This window comes from Charadrius vociferus, unplaced genomic scaffold, assembly GCF_000708025.1.
Source record: "Charadrius vociferus isolate BGI_N301 unplaced genomic scaffold, ASM70802v2 scaffold115, whole genome shotgun sequence".
Taxonomy (NCBI): domain Eukaryota; kingdom Metazoa; phylum Chordata; class Aves; order Charadriiformes; family Charadriidae; genus Charadrius; species Charadrius vociferus.
Genome location: NW_009648636.1, coordinates 2,207,377 through 2,224,336, shown reverse-complemented (window position 1 = coordinate 2,224,336; position 16,960 = coordinate 2,207,377). Strand labels below are relative to the sequence as shown.

Sequence of the window (16,960 nt, the reverse complement as noted above, 5' to 3'; positions counted from 1 at the left end):
AGGGGGGGGGACCGCCCGCCGGGCCCCGGGGTGCAGCAGCCGCCGTACCGGGGGTGTGCCGTGGGGGGTGTCGTCCCTGAGCTCCCCCGGCCGCTGCAGGGCCTCAGGTCCGCGGCTTCGGGTTCTCTTCGGTTCTGCCTCAGACTACAGCCGTCCGCGACTGCCTGAAGGAGGGTGTGGGGAGGGGGGGGTCGGTCTCTTCTCCCCAGTAACAGGTCATGGGACAAGGGGAAATGGCCCCAAGTTGCACCAGGGGAGGTTTAGAGTGGATATTAGGAAAAAAATTCTTCACAGAAAGGGTTGTCAAGCACTGGCACCTGTCCCCAGGGATGTGGTGGAGTCGCCGTCCCTGGAGGTATTTAAAAGATGGGCAGACGTGGTGCTGAGGGACGTGGGTTAGTGGTGGATTTGGCAGTGTTGGGTTGATGGTTGGACTCGATGATCTTGAAGGTCCTTTCCAACTGAGACAGTTCTATGATTCCACCACTTCCCCTTTTCACAGGTGACTCCATGGAAGAACTCTTGCGGTGGACGTGTGGTCATTCACACATGGTCCCCCCTCCACGGTCGAGGACTATGTCCAGCGCCTCTTCTGCTGGAACAGCCTTGTGGGAACCAGCTGAAGGTGATCATCGCCCCACGCTGTGCCCACTACATACTTACCAGGGTTATAACCTGTCCCACCCACGCTGCAGGAGGGGCCGAGAGGACACTTGAAACTGGCGCAGAGTTCAAAGGCTGACAAGTCAATATTAAAACATGAGAAGGCGTTTCCAGCCCTTGTAAACATGTTGACACCTGCTAATGGTGTACTCAAATATTACAGTATGAAAGGCTACCAAGGAATTACCCTAATCATCAGCACATGTCAAAAAAAAATAAAATAAAGCAATGCCTCATTTATGCCTGCCCATTAAAGCAGGGTGGGAGAGGAGCGAGCAGGCTGCATCATAAAGCACGTACAGCGGGGGCAGAGTAAGAGTTATTAAGGCAATCATAAATCCATCCTCTAATGCTCGAGGGTTTGATGTTGCAAACTTAATAACCTTCATTTGGCATGTCTTTATATGTAGTTTCCTGCAACTATATGTAACGAGGGGAAAAAGTGTTTTCTCTTTTGTATAGATATAGCAAGACTCATTAATTGCCAGAGCGATATCTACCATTTCAGTCAAAAAAAAAACCCCACAGTACACAGCAAATAGCCCAAATAAGCCGTTACCAGCTATCTGAAGAGAACGGAAAGTGCTCGTTGGTTAGCACTGTGGGCTGGCACCAGCTGGAAGATGCCCTTGTTTGTTCCTTCCTTCTCTCCCTCCTCCAGCCATGGAAAATCTCCTGCTCAATGCGGCATCAGTGGATGGAGGTCCAAATGGGTTTGGGGGCTGTGCACAGGGGTTTCTGGTCTGGCAAGAGGTAGCCTGGCCAGGCACATTGTGTATTTTCAGCTCAGTGTTGCTGCCTTGGAGAAGGGATGGTTCTTCATCACATTCTTTGAAAAGTTCATATCCTGTTAGTAAGTTTGCTCGCTCCCAAAGGTTCTCTGAGGCGTGCAAGCCTCAGTGAGAAAACAGTAAATTCAGCAAAACCCCCAAACAACCAAATGCTTTTTTTTGTTTGGTTGGTTGCGAGAAATAAAAAGAAACTCTTCACCATCCTACAGCCCTTAGGCTTGTCACATCTGACGCTGAAAACAGTAACAGTGGCAGGAACTCACGAAAGTCACCAGAATACTGTAAAGTGAAGCATGCTGGTACCTTACAGATAGAGTGGCTATCAAAATGCTGTACAGTCATGAAAGCTGCTTTGGTCTTTTATGACTACTGATAGCGCCTTGTACTTATAAACTTCAGCTGAGATTTTCAGTCATTTTGAGTATGTTAGTAAGCTGTTTATGAGGTAGGTAAACATTGCTCAGAGGACTTCTCTTACATACTTGGTTTCTATTTGCTTTTCCTGATCTTTTTACTGTCTGATCTTCCTGTTCCACAGGCTTCGTCCTTCTACCCTCCTTTTTTTTTTTTTTTTTCTTTTTTTCAGTTCCAGTCCCCCTCTCATCTTCATTTATTGTCTGGAAGGAAACAGCTACATTGGAATCCACAATAACTACTGAAAAGAAGGCTCAGAAATCCATGTTCCAGGAATCCCGATGTTCATGAGCGCGCTAAATGAATGTGGTAAGCTATTCCCCATCAAGCTTTTTTTATCAAGTTCTCTGGCTGGTGCTGTGCTCACTCTTGTGGGTCACGCACCCACACCTGCACTGCCCAATGGTTCCTTCCACAATCCCGCAAAGGTGCAAGTTGAGCACCTCCTATTCATGCTGCTCATTTAGGGCTGGAATATCCCAAATTGCATAGTTTAGGGCCCCATGTTGACCAAAGGAACAAAAATAAGTGTTTTTACCACTATCTGAGAGAAGACGGCCTGATGATTTTAAAGTTTTTTTATTTCTAAATTCATGTTAATTTTAGGATGTTAAAAAAAGGATTTTAAAAATTATCAGCCATGGAATATGTTCAAATCACCAAAGAAATAACAACTGATATTTGTTGTTGTTTAAATCAGCTGAAACTGTAAATGCTATGCATTTTTCAGTCAAAGCTAGTACCTTACAGAAGCTGTTGGAAACATTGTGGGCATCTGCTTGTCCTCCACGGTTACTGAAAAATGGGTGAATAACAGAAATCCGATGCAAACAAATATAAAAGATTTCCTTCACAAGAATATTTGGAACGAGTCCAGAAAGAAATAACTCTGAACATGGCTGCTGGAGACTGCTCACGGTGCATTAGGAAAAATTGCTTTATTCCAAATAAACTACCTCTTGCTTTCCCAGCATTATTGTGGAAGAATAAACATGGTTACTGATAGTCTGTAAGTTTGGCTGGCAATCAACATGCCACAGGATGAATGCAAAAATCAAATTCCATTTGACAGGTTAATACAGATTTTCCTTCCACATATGCAGAGCTGCTACATAAATAGATATTAAAGCAGCTCTAGTTGATAAAATATTGAGAGCTTTAATTTGGTTCAATATCACAAAATATTTTATATGATTTGAATGCAGAAATCATGGGAGAAGTTTAGGAAGAAACACTCTTGTGTTAATTCTAATATACCACAAAAAGATTTGGTGGGCATTTTGCTGCTTGGGTATGTAATGGATCCCCCAAAATGCAGAAACGCAAAAATAGAACAGAAGAAGAAAAAAAGTTAGTGTTTTCCAGTTTCAGGGTTTGGCATGCGAGAAGTTAGGATTTGTTAAAATAGAAGTTAGTTTGACAGAGATTTTCTGCAGTATCTGAGACTATTCAGAAACCTTAAATCACTTGATTATATGGTACTGTATGACAGTTGGTAACAGTAATTACAGTAGTATGCCGGCAATTTTCAACTTGGTCTTTTTTAATCTTTGTTACCTGTGGATCTCACCTCTAGCATCTTTTTGTATACTAAAAAAAACCCAAACCCAACCTTTCCAGAAATAGGAAAAACTAAGGCTTTCCTTCCCCTACACCTACAGTTGGCTTTACAAAAGAAGCCGTATTCGCTATTGCTGAAATCTAGAGCAAAAAAATTTTTTTTTAAATAGTCAGCCACCATTATCTCACAGCATACAGTGATAAACTAAGCTTAGACACAGGCTTTGCTGAACTATTAATGGACAATAAATTGAGGCAGAACTGAACAATTTTATATTTTTTTTTCTGCATACTGCTGCACAGTTAACACATTTATTTATACTTGGTGAGTTAATTTGCTCAAAGTACTTAAGTGTTTGCACGAGTAAGAACAACTTCTACTGTTCACAGTCCTCAAGAGACTGTGTCTTGGATTAAGAGCATTGTCCTCAAATGTCCTAAAACAATCAGTCTCTCAGCCAAACAGCCTTTTACAAGCGACTGTGCCCGTGATTAGTGTCATTTTGATTAATAACGGTAAAGAGACACTTAGGTGGTTAGCAGCTTTCAAATAGCATTTTGCATTCACTTCACTGGGTAAGTGACAAAGAAACAAGTATTAAAAAATGCCATTAAATCAGATCAAATTATGTGAAAATTGCAATTTAAATAGTATAATGCTTTTTTATTATGGCAAAACATCTTATTATGCATTTTATATTTTCCCTTGTTGCCTTTGATGCTGTTTTACGAAGCAGTACAAGTAATAAGATTTTGCACGTAAGGGTATGTTTTTTGAAGAAAAAGAGGGCACAGAGAGCATTCAGTGTAATTCTGGAAGCTACTTCTTTATTGTAGCTTTCCTAAAAATCTTTCTCCGATTCTTCTCGACAAGGAGTTTTTATGAAGCCACGGGAATAACAGCACAGACCTGCCAACAGAAGGATCATTGCAATTCCACCTCCATTTACATCCCTAAAATAAAGCCATCGACTGTGCTTGTGAAGTTTGAATAAAATGCGTTGCATGCATCCTCAGAATGATTCAAATTCCTTTTCTATATTATTTGTGCATAGCCCGTCACAGGCAGAGGTGGTACAGAGGCACTGAGGTACGAGACAACAACTGATGTACTCTGGGTCACGAGTTCGCAGAGGAAAAAGAACTCCATGAACGTTGGCCAAGGGTTCTGCGTTGCCACTCGTCAAACAGAACTGCCAGCTGCGTGGGAACATACAGATTGCCTGTGCATGATTCAGAGCCAGATTTCTCTTCAGGGAAGATTTCTAAACTTAGACAAAAAAACCCAGAATGCCATAGCCCCACAAAAAGTACAGTTTGGAGATGCTTATGTATGAAGTTGAAATACTGTTGTTTTATTGTCAAAACGTTTAGTATGTAACTCTCTCTTCATCTAATGTAAACAAGGGCACCAAACAAAAATACCTATTTTGATTAAGCTGTTGTCTACAAGGCAGTTAAAAAACTCAGCGGTGCTCAACAAGTGAGGAAGAGATACAGGACTCAAGAATAACTAGATGTGTAGACTACTGGCGTGTGCGTACAGCTTTCCCCGTGCTTCATAAACAAAGCTAAGCACAAATCGTGCTGTCTGTGCTTTAACTAATAAAACCATGATTTAGGAGAACTGTATTTTTACGGTTAGGGAAGTCCTGATCTGGTGAATGTGTTCAGCTAGAAAGCAAGAGAACTCAGTGGGACAAAACAATTTCTTTCCCATGCTCTCTTCGGATAATAAGTAGAGACAATGATGCCTAAAGAGACTGGGATCATTGCAGAACCACAAGGCTCATGTCCACATGATGCCAAATGGCCCAACTGGAACAGATGCTGGAATACACTTCTTTGTTCCTCTTCATTTTTAGATTCTCAATATTCTAAGTAGCATTAGAAATACGATCCTTGAGGTACTTGATTTGTTTGGATTTTTTTTTTTTATTTTATTATTTTCAAACACAAAACTGCTGGCATGGGGACAGAACAGTTACCTGAGAATGCGAAAGTTTTACTTCAGAGCAGCCCCTTCCTTGTAGCTGACCATATTGGATTTAAATAAAATAGGAGAAACGGTTAGAGCGGATGCATAGTCTGCATTTCTGATAGCTGTGGCTCGTGTTCAAATTGTAGGACTTTATCACATCATCACAGTGAGCCCCTTATTTACCTCACTAGCTACAAAAAAACCATAAAACCAGTTCAGGAGCAATTAGTCAATTCAGCCTCATGAAATTCCTCTGAAGTGACACAACAGATGATATTAAACAGTAGAAGACACGTAGTTCATTGTTGTTGGTCAGAAAAACTTTGCTAAGCTAAAATAAGGAACTGCATAGTATAACTGAGGACAGGATTTATTCTGTCACAGCAGTTTAACTTTAGGGGACAGAAATAAATATATGTTTTAAAATGCAGACTCTCAGGCTACCCAGCTCTGCTGGAAGCACTGACGCAGCTAAACAACTAAAAGAGAGCTATGCTAAACAAAAGCAACCCTGTCTGGAAGAAAGAAACAAACAAACAAAACCAAAAACTGTTGTAGGTGACCCTGCTCTGGCGGGGGGGTTGGACTAGATGACCTCCAGAGGTCCCTTCCATCCCTAACCATTCTGTGATTCCCTGGTCATATCTTAAAACCTCAGCGAAATCACTGCAATAAACAGCAAGCCAAGTACCATCTTCATGGTATGTGAGGTACGAATGAATGGTATGTATGATACAACCTGGAAGGCAGAGTTTTAACCGGGAATTGCAGAACATCGATGCAGTGCTTCTGGTAATTTGTATTAAATTGTGCATTTCAGCTGCAATATTTTGAACGTTAACATCATCAAAAAAAATTTATCCCATGCTCACGCTTGATTTTGCTCCCAAGCTCATGCTTGATTTTGCTGAATTGCCACAAGCAGTCTTCTTCTGAGGTGTGTTCCACATATTCATTTTGCTGCTTGCTTCTCTTCCAGAGGAGGTAGCGACAAGCATTTGTTACACATTCAAAAGCTGACACTTCTTTTGGCTGGGGGAAAATGAGCAAAGAAGGAATATCCTTCTTCACTGACAGGAGCCAAGATTTTCACTAGTCAGTTTGTGGTAGCATGAACCTTTCAGCTACAACCGTGCAAGAGTTACTCAAGTCTGCCTTCTCTGCTTTGGTGTCTTCCTACCCCTGAGGTGTCTTTTTTGCCAGCTGGGATTTTACACACTAAAACCTACAAAACCTTCAGGCTACTGTGTACAGATAAATGCTTAGAAAACTCTTTCATAAGCAAATGTAAGCATACTCCAGGAAATCACAAGAGGAGGCATCGCACCAATAATGTAATTTTAGAAAGAAAACATTAGGAAATTAAGTATATCAGAAAGAAACGACATTTTAACATCTGATAATTGTCCTCAGTGCTAAAGCATCCATTTCCTTTCTCTTTCTTTCTCTTTCCACCTAATTATGGCACAGTTACAAACAGCTTCTTAGCCCCCATGGCTGCCTCCCACACCTGGGCTCAGGACTGCCTGGTACCCTCAATGACTGCATCAAAGCCTTACTTATATTTGCCTTATGGGGGGAAGGGCTCTTTGATACGGGACCTGCAGCGTTACAGAGAAAACCCATCACTAAGTGATCCTCAACAGTAACCACAACAAGCTAGAAAGCCAAACACTACAGTAAAACATACTCTCCAGACACCGAGATGGTCACTTGTTACCACCTTAAGAAAATAGAACAGGCACATTTCAAGATATTTGAGGAGTTTACGATAGCCATTTGCTAGATATATTCATTTTTCAGCACAACTGAAATTCTGGCAGTGATAACCCATTTTCCCTCGCAAGTGATCAGTCTTGTAGCACCACCCACTGTAGATTGTCAACAAATGTGTTCCCCTCTACCAGTACGTTTTTTCTGTTGGCAGAGAGGTTTCTCTCTCAAACTAGTGGTTAATTTTACATGTTATAGTGTGATAAATTCTGACTTGAATTAACAAACTGCTTAGTATGTACTTTGGTCACCTCTTTAAGGGCCTCATTCTAAGTACATTAAAATTGATAGTAAGCTTTCTTTTTCGATGAAGAGAGATGAACATGGACACATGGTTATAGACACTACTGAATTGGGGCAAGTACTACTGCAGTGTGAAGCATATCACATCAAGAAAATCATAACCATGTCATACGAATTAGTTATTCTGTATGCCAGTACTTACATAGTGTGCAAACATATTTTGTTGTCCTCTTGGATTGTTTCTGTCCTGGCATAGTAAGTTTGCCTGTAGGTCACAGAAGGACAGACTCAAGCTTAATAAATGTACTTATTACATGAGTTCACTCACATAACCAGGCTGTAAATATTTTCAACTTATCATCCTTAAAACCTCACCTTCCTATGGGAGATTATTAACAGAAAAATTAACTAATCTAAGTATAAAGCTTGAGACGAGTCATATAAGAAGAACTTATTTTGATTCGATTCTTTTAGGATTTCAATAGTGAGAGAGTTGAAGCCCTTTTCATACTAGAGAAATTTGTATTAATAATGTTACCACATGGCATAAGATTAAATTCAGCAGCCATGGATTTTAGTTCATATCAATGTCAAAACTATATCCTAGAGTTTTACGTTCATTGTAATTGCAGTAGCATGAATTAATTTCATGTAGTCAGTCTCTTTGAATTTATAGTTGACGGTTGATAACTCAAAAGGGAAGTTTAAGAGCGCTCAGTTATACTGAAAGCAGTTATCTCGCTCCACTGTAACAGAAGCAGAAACACCAGAACCACTCTCTTCTTTCTGGCCACCGTGCCTGCCTTAAACATTTCCCCAAGCACTAATTAAAAAGGGTACCGAACATTTTTATATTCGCAACTGACAAGTTTTATTCAGCTGCTATCTTAAGCTTTTCATGTTTCAGGAGACATACAACTGTAAGGCATTAAAAAGAAAGCCAGCACAGAGATTAAAATGACTGTTCAATTGTCCATTAATACATATAAGATATATTAAAAAAAAAAAAAGTAGTTTCATTACCTGTCCAGTTGCTGTAAGGTGGAGCCATATCTGTAATCTAAAATTATAAAAAAGAGAGCTTTTTTCCCCTTTTGATTTGATACACAGTCTTTTTTTTTTCCTGTATGAATCGAAGCAGAAAAACTATTCCAGTTTTATTTTCAACTGCACATCACTTTTAACCTTCAATGAAGATAGTGCATTATTTAAAATAACCAGATAACACAATGCAGTTCTAGGTTAAGGTTAGCACACGATGAGAACTTAGACTCGTAATTTAGGGCAGAAAATATTTTATGGCTGCCACCATGCGGCAACAGCAGGTACTTCTGTCGTCATTCACATTGTCTAAAACTGGAACTGAGCAGTCACATTTCGTAATATCCTAAGCAGAGCTCTTTGAACTAGTCACGGAGTTGCTCAGAGATATAGATATTAAAAAAAAAAAAAAGAGTGTACATATTTATGAATATGTTTAAAGCCTAAATGCATTAGGTATGCTATAGTCCACCATTGAATTGTGTCAGCGTTCTTGCAGACTGGATAGGAATAAGCTGAACTGTAGCTTTGCATCAAGAGCTATAAATGATTAATCGTCCTTATGCTGAAAGGTGGAGCCCCGATCTCAGAAATGCTATCGTATCGCGATGCCATCTAGTGACAGGGGTTTGCAATGTGGGAAGGCATCCTCCCTCCCTCCCTCCAGGTATTGGAAGGTCCCGTCTCCCCTCCATCTATAGATCAAATATTGACAATCTATAATGGTTATACACTAGAAAATTGTGATTTTTTTTCCCCCTTGAGTATATCTTTAGCAATCTGGAACTCATTCAGCCTCCTGTGCCCTGCTCAAACAAGCATTTGTTACTTTTGTTCCTACAGTAGTCCAACCAAACTAGTTCATTACTGCTCCACGTAATGACTAGAAGCTTTTGCTATATTTTCCCATTAGTTATAACCCAAGTTAAATAAGTAACATTTTACAAATATTGGCAATTCTATATTTGAAATTCCCAGCATACTACAGAGCCATATGCTCTCAAAACTTGATAGGCGATATTGACAGCATAGGATCAATAAATATGAAATATCAGGACAAAAGTTCATCTGATACGCAAACCCACAAATCCTTCAAAGAAAAATATATATTGATTTATTTATTTAGTTTGCATTCTGGAGGAAACAAATTTAACACCACTGCTATGCATACAACAAAATGTGACACATGCCTCACCCTGTCTGAAGATAAACAAGTTGATAGTCATTCAAATGATTTAGTTTTAAAGGGCGACATTAGTTGGACACTGCTTAGAGTACTGTTTACACATTGCTTATGTTAGCATGAAGCTTACAGAACAAATAAAAATGTTTTTCATGCCTCTCCAAAAATCATTTCTTTATAAGAAATACAACCCCAAATAGAAATAGCCCTTTTTTTTCCAGCCAGATGCAGGTCCTTTTATACATACAGTATATACTTACTCAGTCTGTACGCCACACAGATGGAACAAAAAAGAGCTGTGTGGGCAGCAGACAAGCCTGAAGAAGGAGAATATGTCATCCTTCTGCCAAATAGGAAGTGAGTTTAGCCCAGTGATGGCCTCTTGCTTGAAAAACCTTGCGACTAATTGCTTCCTACCCTGAGTTTAACTACCTAGCCCATGAAGAGTTCTCACTTGCAGCAGCTAGGCTATCTGCAGGGTATTCTCAGCAGGAGCAGCAGTCTGCATCAAAGAAACAGATAAAAGTGCTTCCCTGCTCCAATGTCAGACAGTACAGAGAATCCTTTGAGCAATATTAGATGTAACAGAAATTGCTAAAAGAAGTATTTGAATGCATAATGCTCTCGTTACTTACAATACTGCCCTTTTGCTTCAAATTTCCCCAGCTTTATTTTTGAAGTGCTGATATTTTTATTGGTCTTAAATGGGCAATTTCTTCTACTAATCATCCAGGATTTATCAGCGAAAAGAAGGGAGTATACTGTGCCATGCAAGGCTACCATGATTTACAGTCCAGATTATCTTGCAATGTTTAAATAGCCTTGGCATTAACACCAAACTGTCAGCACAATTTCCAAGGCTACATAAGAAACGGATGCAAGTACGGGGCCTTAGGGAAGCTGAGAAAAGAAACTATCCAATTACTCCAACAACGTCAGTGGCAGCCTAAAGCAATGCAGTGCCAGGGACTGATGGGGTCCAACAGTCCTAGAAGCCAAAACCTCAATCTTCCCTTCCTCTGAAGTGATTTCTCTCAGATCAACCATTTTATAAGCATCACCCCTTGGTGAACTGTTAAAGTATTGAGCTATATATTTTCAGTAAAGGCAATTGGCATTGATTTCCCCCCACCTCCCATTTCAGTATTTGTATTATCCGCTATCTTCATTCATAGAAGCGCAGAGTTCAAATGTTCTACCACAGCAATATATCTGTTGAGCATGCTGTTATTATGGCCATCATTCCTTCTCTGTTATTAACAACACTGTAATGTATTGAAACTATTATCTGCAAAATAGCGATAAACCAGTTATGGGGTCTACAGATAGTACTGTGCTAGTTCGGTTTTTAAGAACTTTCTCCAAAAAGGCATCTCTATACATGCTTGTACATCCAGCTCTGAAACATAGCCGAGCTGCGAGATACATTTGTTTTCTAGGTTTGGAGAGACCCTTTTTCTCCTGTTAAAACAATCCTTTCAGGGATTACTGTAACAAAAAAAATCAAAACACATACTGACACACCTTATTCAAATCTGCCCTGAAGATCAGTGCATTCAGCAGCTCCTACAAAAAAATGATTTACAGTTACCTACTTACTGTAAAAACTGACTGTATACTTATGTGTAGAAATCAAAAAATTGACTCTTTTAGCTTGAACATAACTAACAAGTTTGTTACAAGATGCACAGCCCCTCTTTCTTTCTATTTGTTTTTCCTTTATGTATTCTTGAACCAGCTCTTGGAATTACTCTCTTTGAAGAGCTCCTTTTGAATCCAGTAACTTTGAAAGATAACTATGTAACAAGAAAAGAAACAACCAAAAAGAAAATTAGCAGTGCTTTTTACTTGTCTTGAAACCAAGAATTTATTTCTTAAATTTTTACAAACGTGATCTTAAACCAATTATAGAGAATGAAGTTTTCGATACAGACTAAAAAAATCAATGTATGCTCAGTATCTTCACAAAGGAAGTTTGGTTTCAGTATCAAAATAATACTCAGTTGGTCATGCACCATATTCTCAGGCCCTGTAAACTAATGTAACTTTTGAGCTATACCAATTTATACCAGCTTTCACAAACATTTCTATTGGATTATAACAATCCTCCCACACACCAGTTTGGGATCAGGTTCCCCAATTTAATATTTCCCAGGTTAACCTCTTGAGAAGCCATAAGCAGTAAAACCTCCTTTGGGGAGTTACTGACTGTAGGTTATGACTGTCACAAACCACCACATCATACAACTTCTTTCATAAACAGATCACACAACTGTTTTCCTCCTCTCCTTTATCACTGGAAAGTGGTTCCAGAACCCTGCTACTCTGAAGGGTAAGGCCTCTTCCCAACTTTGGGAGATTTCAGGAGTCTCAATACACGCAACTTTTCTTCAATTCAAAGTTAACTTGGGGGGGGCGGGGGGAATACTTCCCGGTAAAAGAGTCTTCCAAAAAATCAGGCCATTTCAGTGCCTTATTTAATTTACTTTAAACACAGTCTGCCTGTGTGTTCCTTCAGTACAACAAGGATTATTGTCCAGTCAGCTCTTCTCCTTCAGAACAGCGTGAGCGTCCTTCACAAAACATTAGTATAATCATGTGGATAACCCCGCTTTATCTCAAAAAAAAATTTTGCTTTTCTTTCCCCTGGATTCTGTGTTAGTCTTAAAATATTCCTGGTACGAGCCGGTAAGACACTGCAGCAGTGTAGCGCTTCCAGTCCTTCCCGTATTTACTGAAACAACGGTGTTCGTCCCGAATGCAACGGTGGGTTAGCAGAATAGTCATATAAACAATGTAGAAGTAAGGCAAGATGTGGTCAAACCCACAAGTCAGGCAATAGGCCAGGGAGCCCATCAAATCTCCCGTGTAGTTAAAATGGCGCGCCCACCCCCAGAATCCCGAGGTCATCAGTTTGCTGTGGTACTTGGTCCCATCCCCAGACATGTAGGAGCACTCAATATACTCTGGTTTCTTCCCCCATATCTTGCAGTTGCCATTCGTGCGACGGAAGAGGTCCTTCTGGTGGTTGGTCATTCTGAAGATGTAATAGCCGATCAAGCCCAACAACAAGATCCCTACGGCATTAGCTGTGCCCAGCTGGACAGGGTGGTAAACCAAATACAAACCCTGGGGAACAGAAAAAGAGATCATCAGTGATTTACTTTAAATGTACGCTCAGGATGCCAGACTAGATTCCTTGACCTACAGTGGCCCAGAACAGCTAAGCTGAAAGAATTGGAAAATCCACCCTAGCAGTGCAACCATGGAAAATTTTAAGAAAATTCTGCATCCTACATTTTCTTGTCTTCTCTCTCTAAAATTGCATTTCTTAAGTGAAACAAGAAGAGAGATAGTTGCAAGGATGCAAAAAAAACAGGACAAAAGGAAAAAAACAAAACCCCACAACAACAACACCACCACCAGAAATCACCACCCACCAAAAAACCTTCAACATGCAATAGTACAAAAAGGGACTGAAAGGATTTAGAAAAATATACAGACACAATAGACAGTGACAGAAGAGGGCACAAAAGAAGGGGAGGAGAAGCAAAGATGTCAATTCTATGCAGGGACAGTAAAGCTGCTGTAATGATTACTCAACATTCAAACTGTCTAGAAACAATTAAAGATACAAATCAGGCTGCTAGGGAGAATGTTTCTGCGAAGTTTCTTTACTTTTAGCCCAAGCATGTATTGTACCACATTTTTACCTGCAAAGTATAGAGGTAAGGCAACCAAACACAGTCTCCCCAGCCCAAATACCATCCAAAATGATCATGGCAGATATCAATGGTTTTCAAATACCAGGCTTCATTCCAGAAGAAGTCCAAAACATAAATACCCTGAAACAGCACAGTTTCACATCAGTAACAGAGCACTGTCACCAACCATCCTGTTTAACAGCACCAGCCTAATCTTCCTATGCCGTCTTGTGATAAGATTGCAAAAACGAACTTGTGTTTTTATGTTAACACCTCAAAAATAGGGTATTAAGAGGACCGTATCACACAAATATACTCCATCTAGATAGATAAAGCAATAATAAGTAATGCAAAGCGATATTAACAAAAGACAAATAAGGCAAGTGTGCCACTGCAAGGACACACACTTAGGAAGCATACTCGCATTTGACCACCCGGACCTCTCTTCAGCTTAAAGAGTTGTATGGTTATGCAGAAGGGGAATAGAGCTTCTATCAAGCAGGCTCCCATTTACACATATCAATGAATAAATCCAAACTATTATCTGTACTTATTACTTTGGGGTCTCTTCAGTAGAAAGCACAGCACCTCACTGGCTCCTTTTAGGTGAGGAGACATCTGTAGTTCTCCCTATCTTACATACAAAGTAAAAATAAAGATTCAGGTGCAGTGCTGCCCTCAGAAAAAAAAACCCTGCCCAATCTTGCTCCACCTAAAGCCACGGAATATGTCATTGTTCTCTTTAGATTCAAGATCAGGCTATGCCTGTTTCCAGAACATAAGCTCAGAAAAGTGTTTCTTAATTTAAGTTGACACTGAAATCTGCTGGTGCAGACTTGACCGTGCCACTGGTGGCACTCTGAATGAATACAGTAGAGTATTTACAGTGGCACAAAGAAATGACTACAAATGTCCAAACAAGCAATTCCCAGTGCATCATCACCGAATGAGGTTGTTCAGGCCAGGAAAAATTGTAGAAGTTCAATTTCAATGCAAGGAGTTTTTTTCTACTTCAATACTAGTTTATTTCCAAATTGGTTTCTTATTTTTCTCCTCTGAATTTACCTGAAGGACATTGACAAGGATCATGGAATTGGTTACTTGACCATACAGCTCCTGTTGTTTAGCAGCATAAGAAAGGTTAATTAGAGTCCAGGCTACAATACCAGGGCGTCCATTGAAGAACAGCTTGAAATCAAACCACTTTCCTATTCGAGGGTTAAATTCAATCCCCATCATGTAGTCGTAAAAGAAGTTGCCGGTGAATTTGCTAGAAAGCATAAAAAATTAAAAATGTATGCAGTTATACACAAATATAGGTCATTACTATTCTGACTACACATTTCAGATGATTTCCTAATGCACTTGATGTAGTGATAATAAAAATCACAAAACCATATAGTGTTGTGCAAGATAACACAAATTGATCCAACCGAAGCATTACATTAATGGAGATAAATTTTAGCTTTAGAGGTACCCTAGTTTTAATTGGTAACACTTTTCAACAGTGTAACTATAATCTTACTTATTTGTCACAAACAGGATGGATGTATCTGTGACACTGAGGCCGCCAGTCACATAGCATATAGCACGAAACAGAGGATGGTGCTTATGAAGCAAAGAATCACAGTCATACATTGCCCCATTTATCTGTGCCAGTAAAATATATTCAGCATTCAATTTATATGTCCGATTTCCTAGTATTGTCTCATTATTAAAAATCACATACCAGTCTTCTGCATTGGTAGGGAAAAAGTAGCCTTTAATCATTGCAAACGTGGAAACTGCATATCCCAGGATATTGGCACACCACAGGAGAGGAATCCAGTTGTCAAAAATTATGGTAGGTGAGAAACAGTGGAAGTAATACGCATTTGCAAACCAAAGCACGTGGGTAATGATCCAAGCCTGAAGTCCATTGATTTCATACTTATTCACTACACCTAAAACATGAAGAAAAAATTGACTGTTAGTGATATTGCATTAGTACAGCTTTTTATTAATATGGGTATGTATACAATATACAGAAGCTCAATCAAGTGCTCATGAAATGACCTCATTCTTCTCACTCTCCAACTTAAATATTTTGTGGCACTTTTCTGAAAGGTTCAGACTCTGCTGTAAGCATCAGCCTTTGTTAGGCTGAGTTTTTCTCTTCACTCTCGCTTCTCTAAACAGTGAATTCAGAATCTCCCCTAAAATTGACTAAAGTAACAAGTTATCCTTTCTTACACTTAGTTCACATCACATATTTTGTTAGTCTTGTGGGTTAACTTCGCTTCAACAAGTGCAACTGCATTGTCAAACACTAGCAATAGTCCACTGCTGATTTTAAGTGCCAAAATTATCAATCTGTATTTTTCCATTACCAGTGTGGTGCCTGCCATATCACTAGTTTTACTAACAGTTAGAGATAAAAATTCTATCATTTATTCTAAAAGATTATGTAGATTGCTTTTATTTTTGTTTGAAGTACACATATGAGGAAGGTGAAAGCATTTATGCCCACATTTCCTCCAGATACATATGGGTTATTAAAAATGGTTAAGTACAGAAATACTATCATTTTAAGAGATTTTATGGTGTGCATATAGTCTAAGGAAGACCTTACCAGCAGGGGTGACAGCACCTTCTTGTATACCTCCTACATATCCAGGGAGAAATTTATGGCAGAAGTCAGGAATGAACACATACAAACCCACCTAGAAGAAAGAGAATGTATTAATAGCAAAAAACCCCAAACCCACTACCCCTTTCATACGCACACTAAATGTAGCACACAGCAGTTTCAATTAAGTATTGCATAAGCAAATATGGCAAGATTTAGCTGTTGTGATTTTACAGTAGTAATGTGCTCAAGCTATTAAACAATTCTAAAGATGTACTTCATACATGGTTATCATCCTTTTTTGGTGGGGAGGCAGGACACTTGGTAACTAGATTCAGGTCCTTATGCTTTTATTTTGAACTTGATCTGTGTTATATGTAATTTTTTTCCATTTTGGAAAAAAATCATGTAGTAGTTTGGTAAATTTGAAGATATTTTAAAAAATTAAGTTTTATTTCATACATCAATGTTCTTTTATTGTCTACAGAAAATATAAGCCCTTCTGCAGTGTTAGTTTATGATATATTTATTGTGTATTAATTTAAAACAAATGGGTATTGTTCTTATATAGTTGATTTTTCTGTAAAACCACACCAAGACATATGTAACACAGGGAATATTCGTGTATATTCCCTACGTACTTATTTTTCAAGTGCATAAACCTTGTTGGGATTCCAAAAAGCTATGGAAAGTAAGAAACACCGAAGAGTAAATGCCGGTGCAACATTCCATTATCCTTTGTGTAAAAGGATTAATTGAATGGCTGTTTTAAAAGCCAGCTACTACATGTAGACGATAACTCAATAACATACCTGGAAAGCAACCCAAAGGGTATAGATGCCAGCAGCCCTATAGGTCAGCATAGGAGTCTTGTTCCAGATGTCAGACAGATGTTTATTCCCCGTGAGTAAGTCAATGAGTGGGTCAATCAGAGAGCACTGGTACTGGTCGCAGGACATTATGAAGTAATATACGATAAGTGGTGCAAACATCAGCAGG

General features: G+C 39.3%; 1 protein-coding gene across 1 annotated transcript in view; it reads right to left on the bottom strand.

The window, feature by feature from the left end:
- Positions 1-12,234: 12,234 nt before the first annotated feature.
- DHCR7 (7-dehydrocholesterol reductase) overlaps positions 12,235-16,960 on the bottom strand; it is a 5,796-nt gene continuing 1,070 nt past the window's right edge. The window contains 6 exon segments of the mRNA XM_009886252.1: positions 12,235-12,778; positions 13,363-13,494; positions 14,419-14,623; positions 15,083-15,296; positions 15,965-16,055; positions 16,774-16,960. The exon segment at positions 16,774-16,960 is cut by the window's right edge and continues 8 nt beyond it. Coding sequence (XP_009884554.1) covers positions 12,314-12,778; positions 13,363-13,494; positions 14,419-14,623; positions 15,083-15,296; positions 15,965-16,055; positions 16,774-16,960 — 1,294 coding nt within the window. The 3' untranslated portion in view covers positions 12,235-12,313.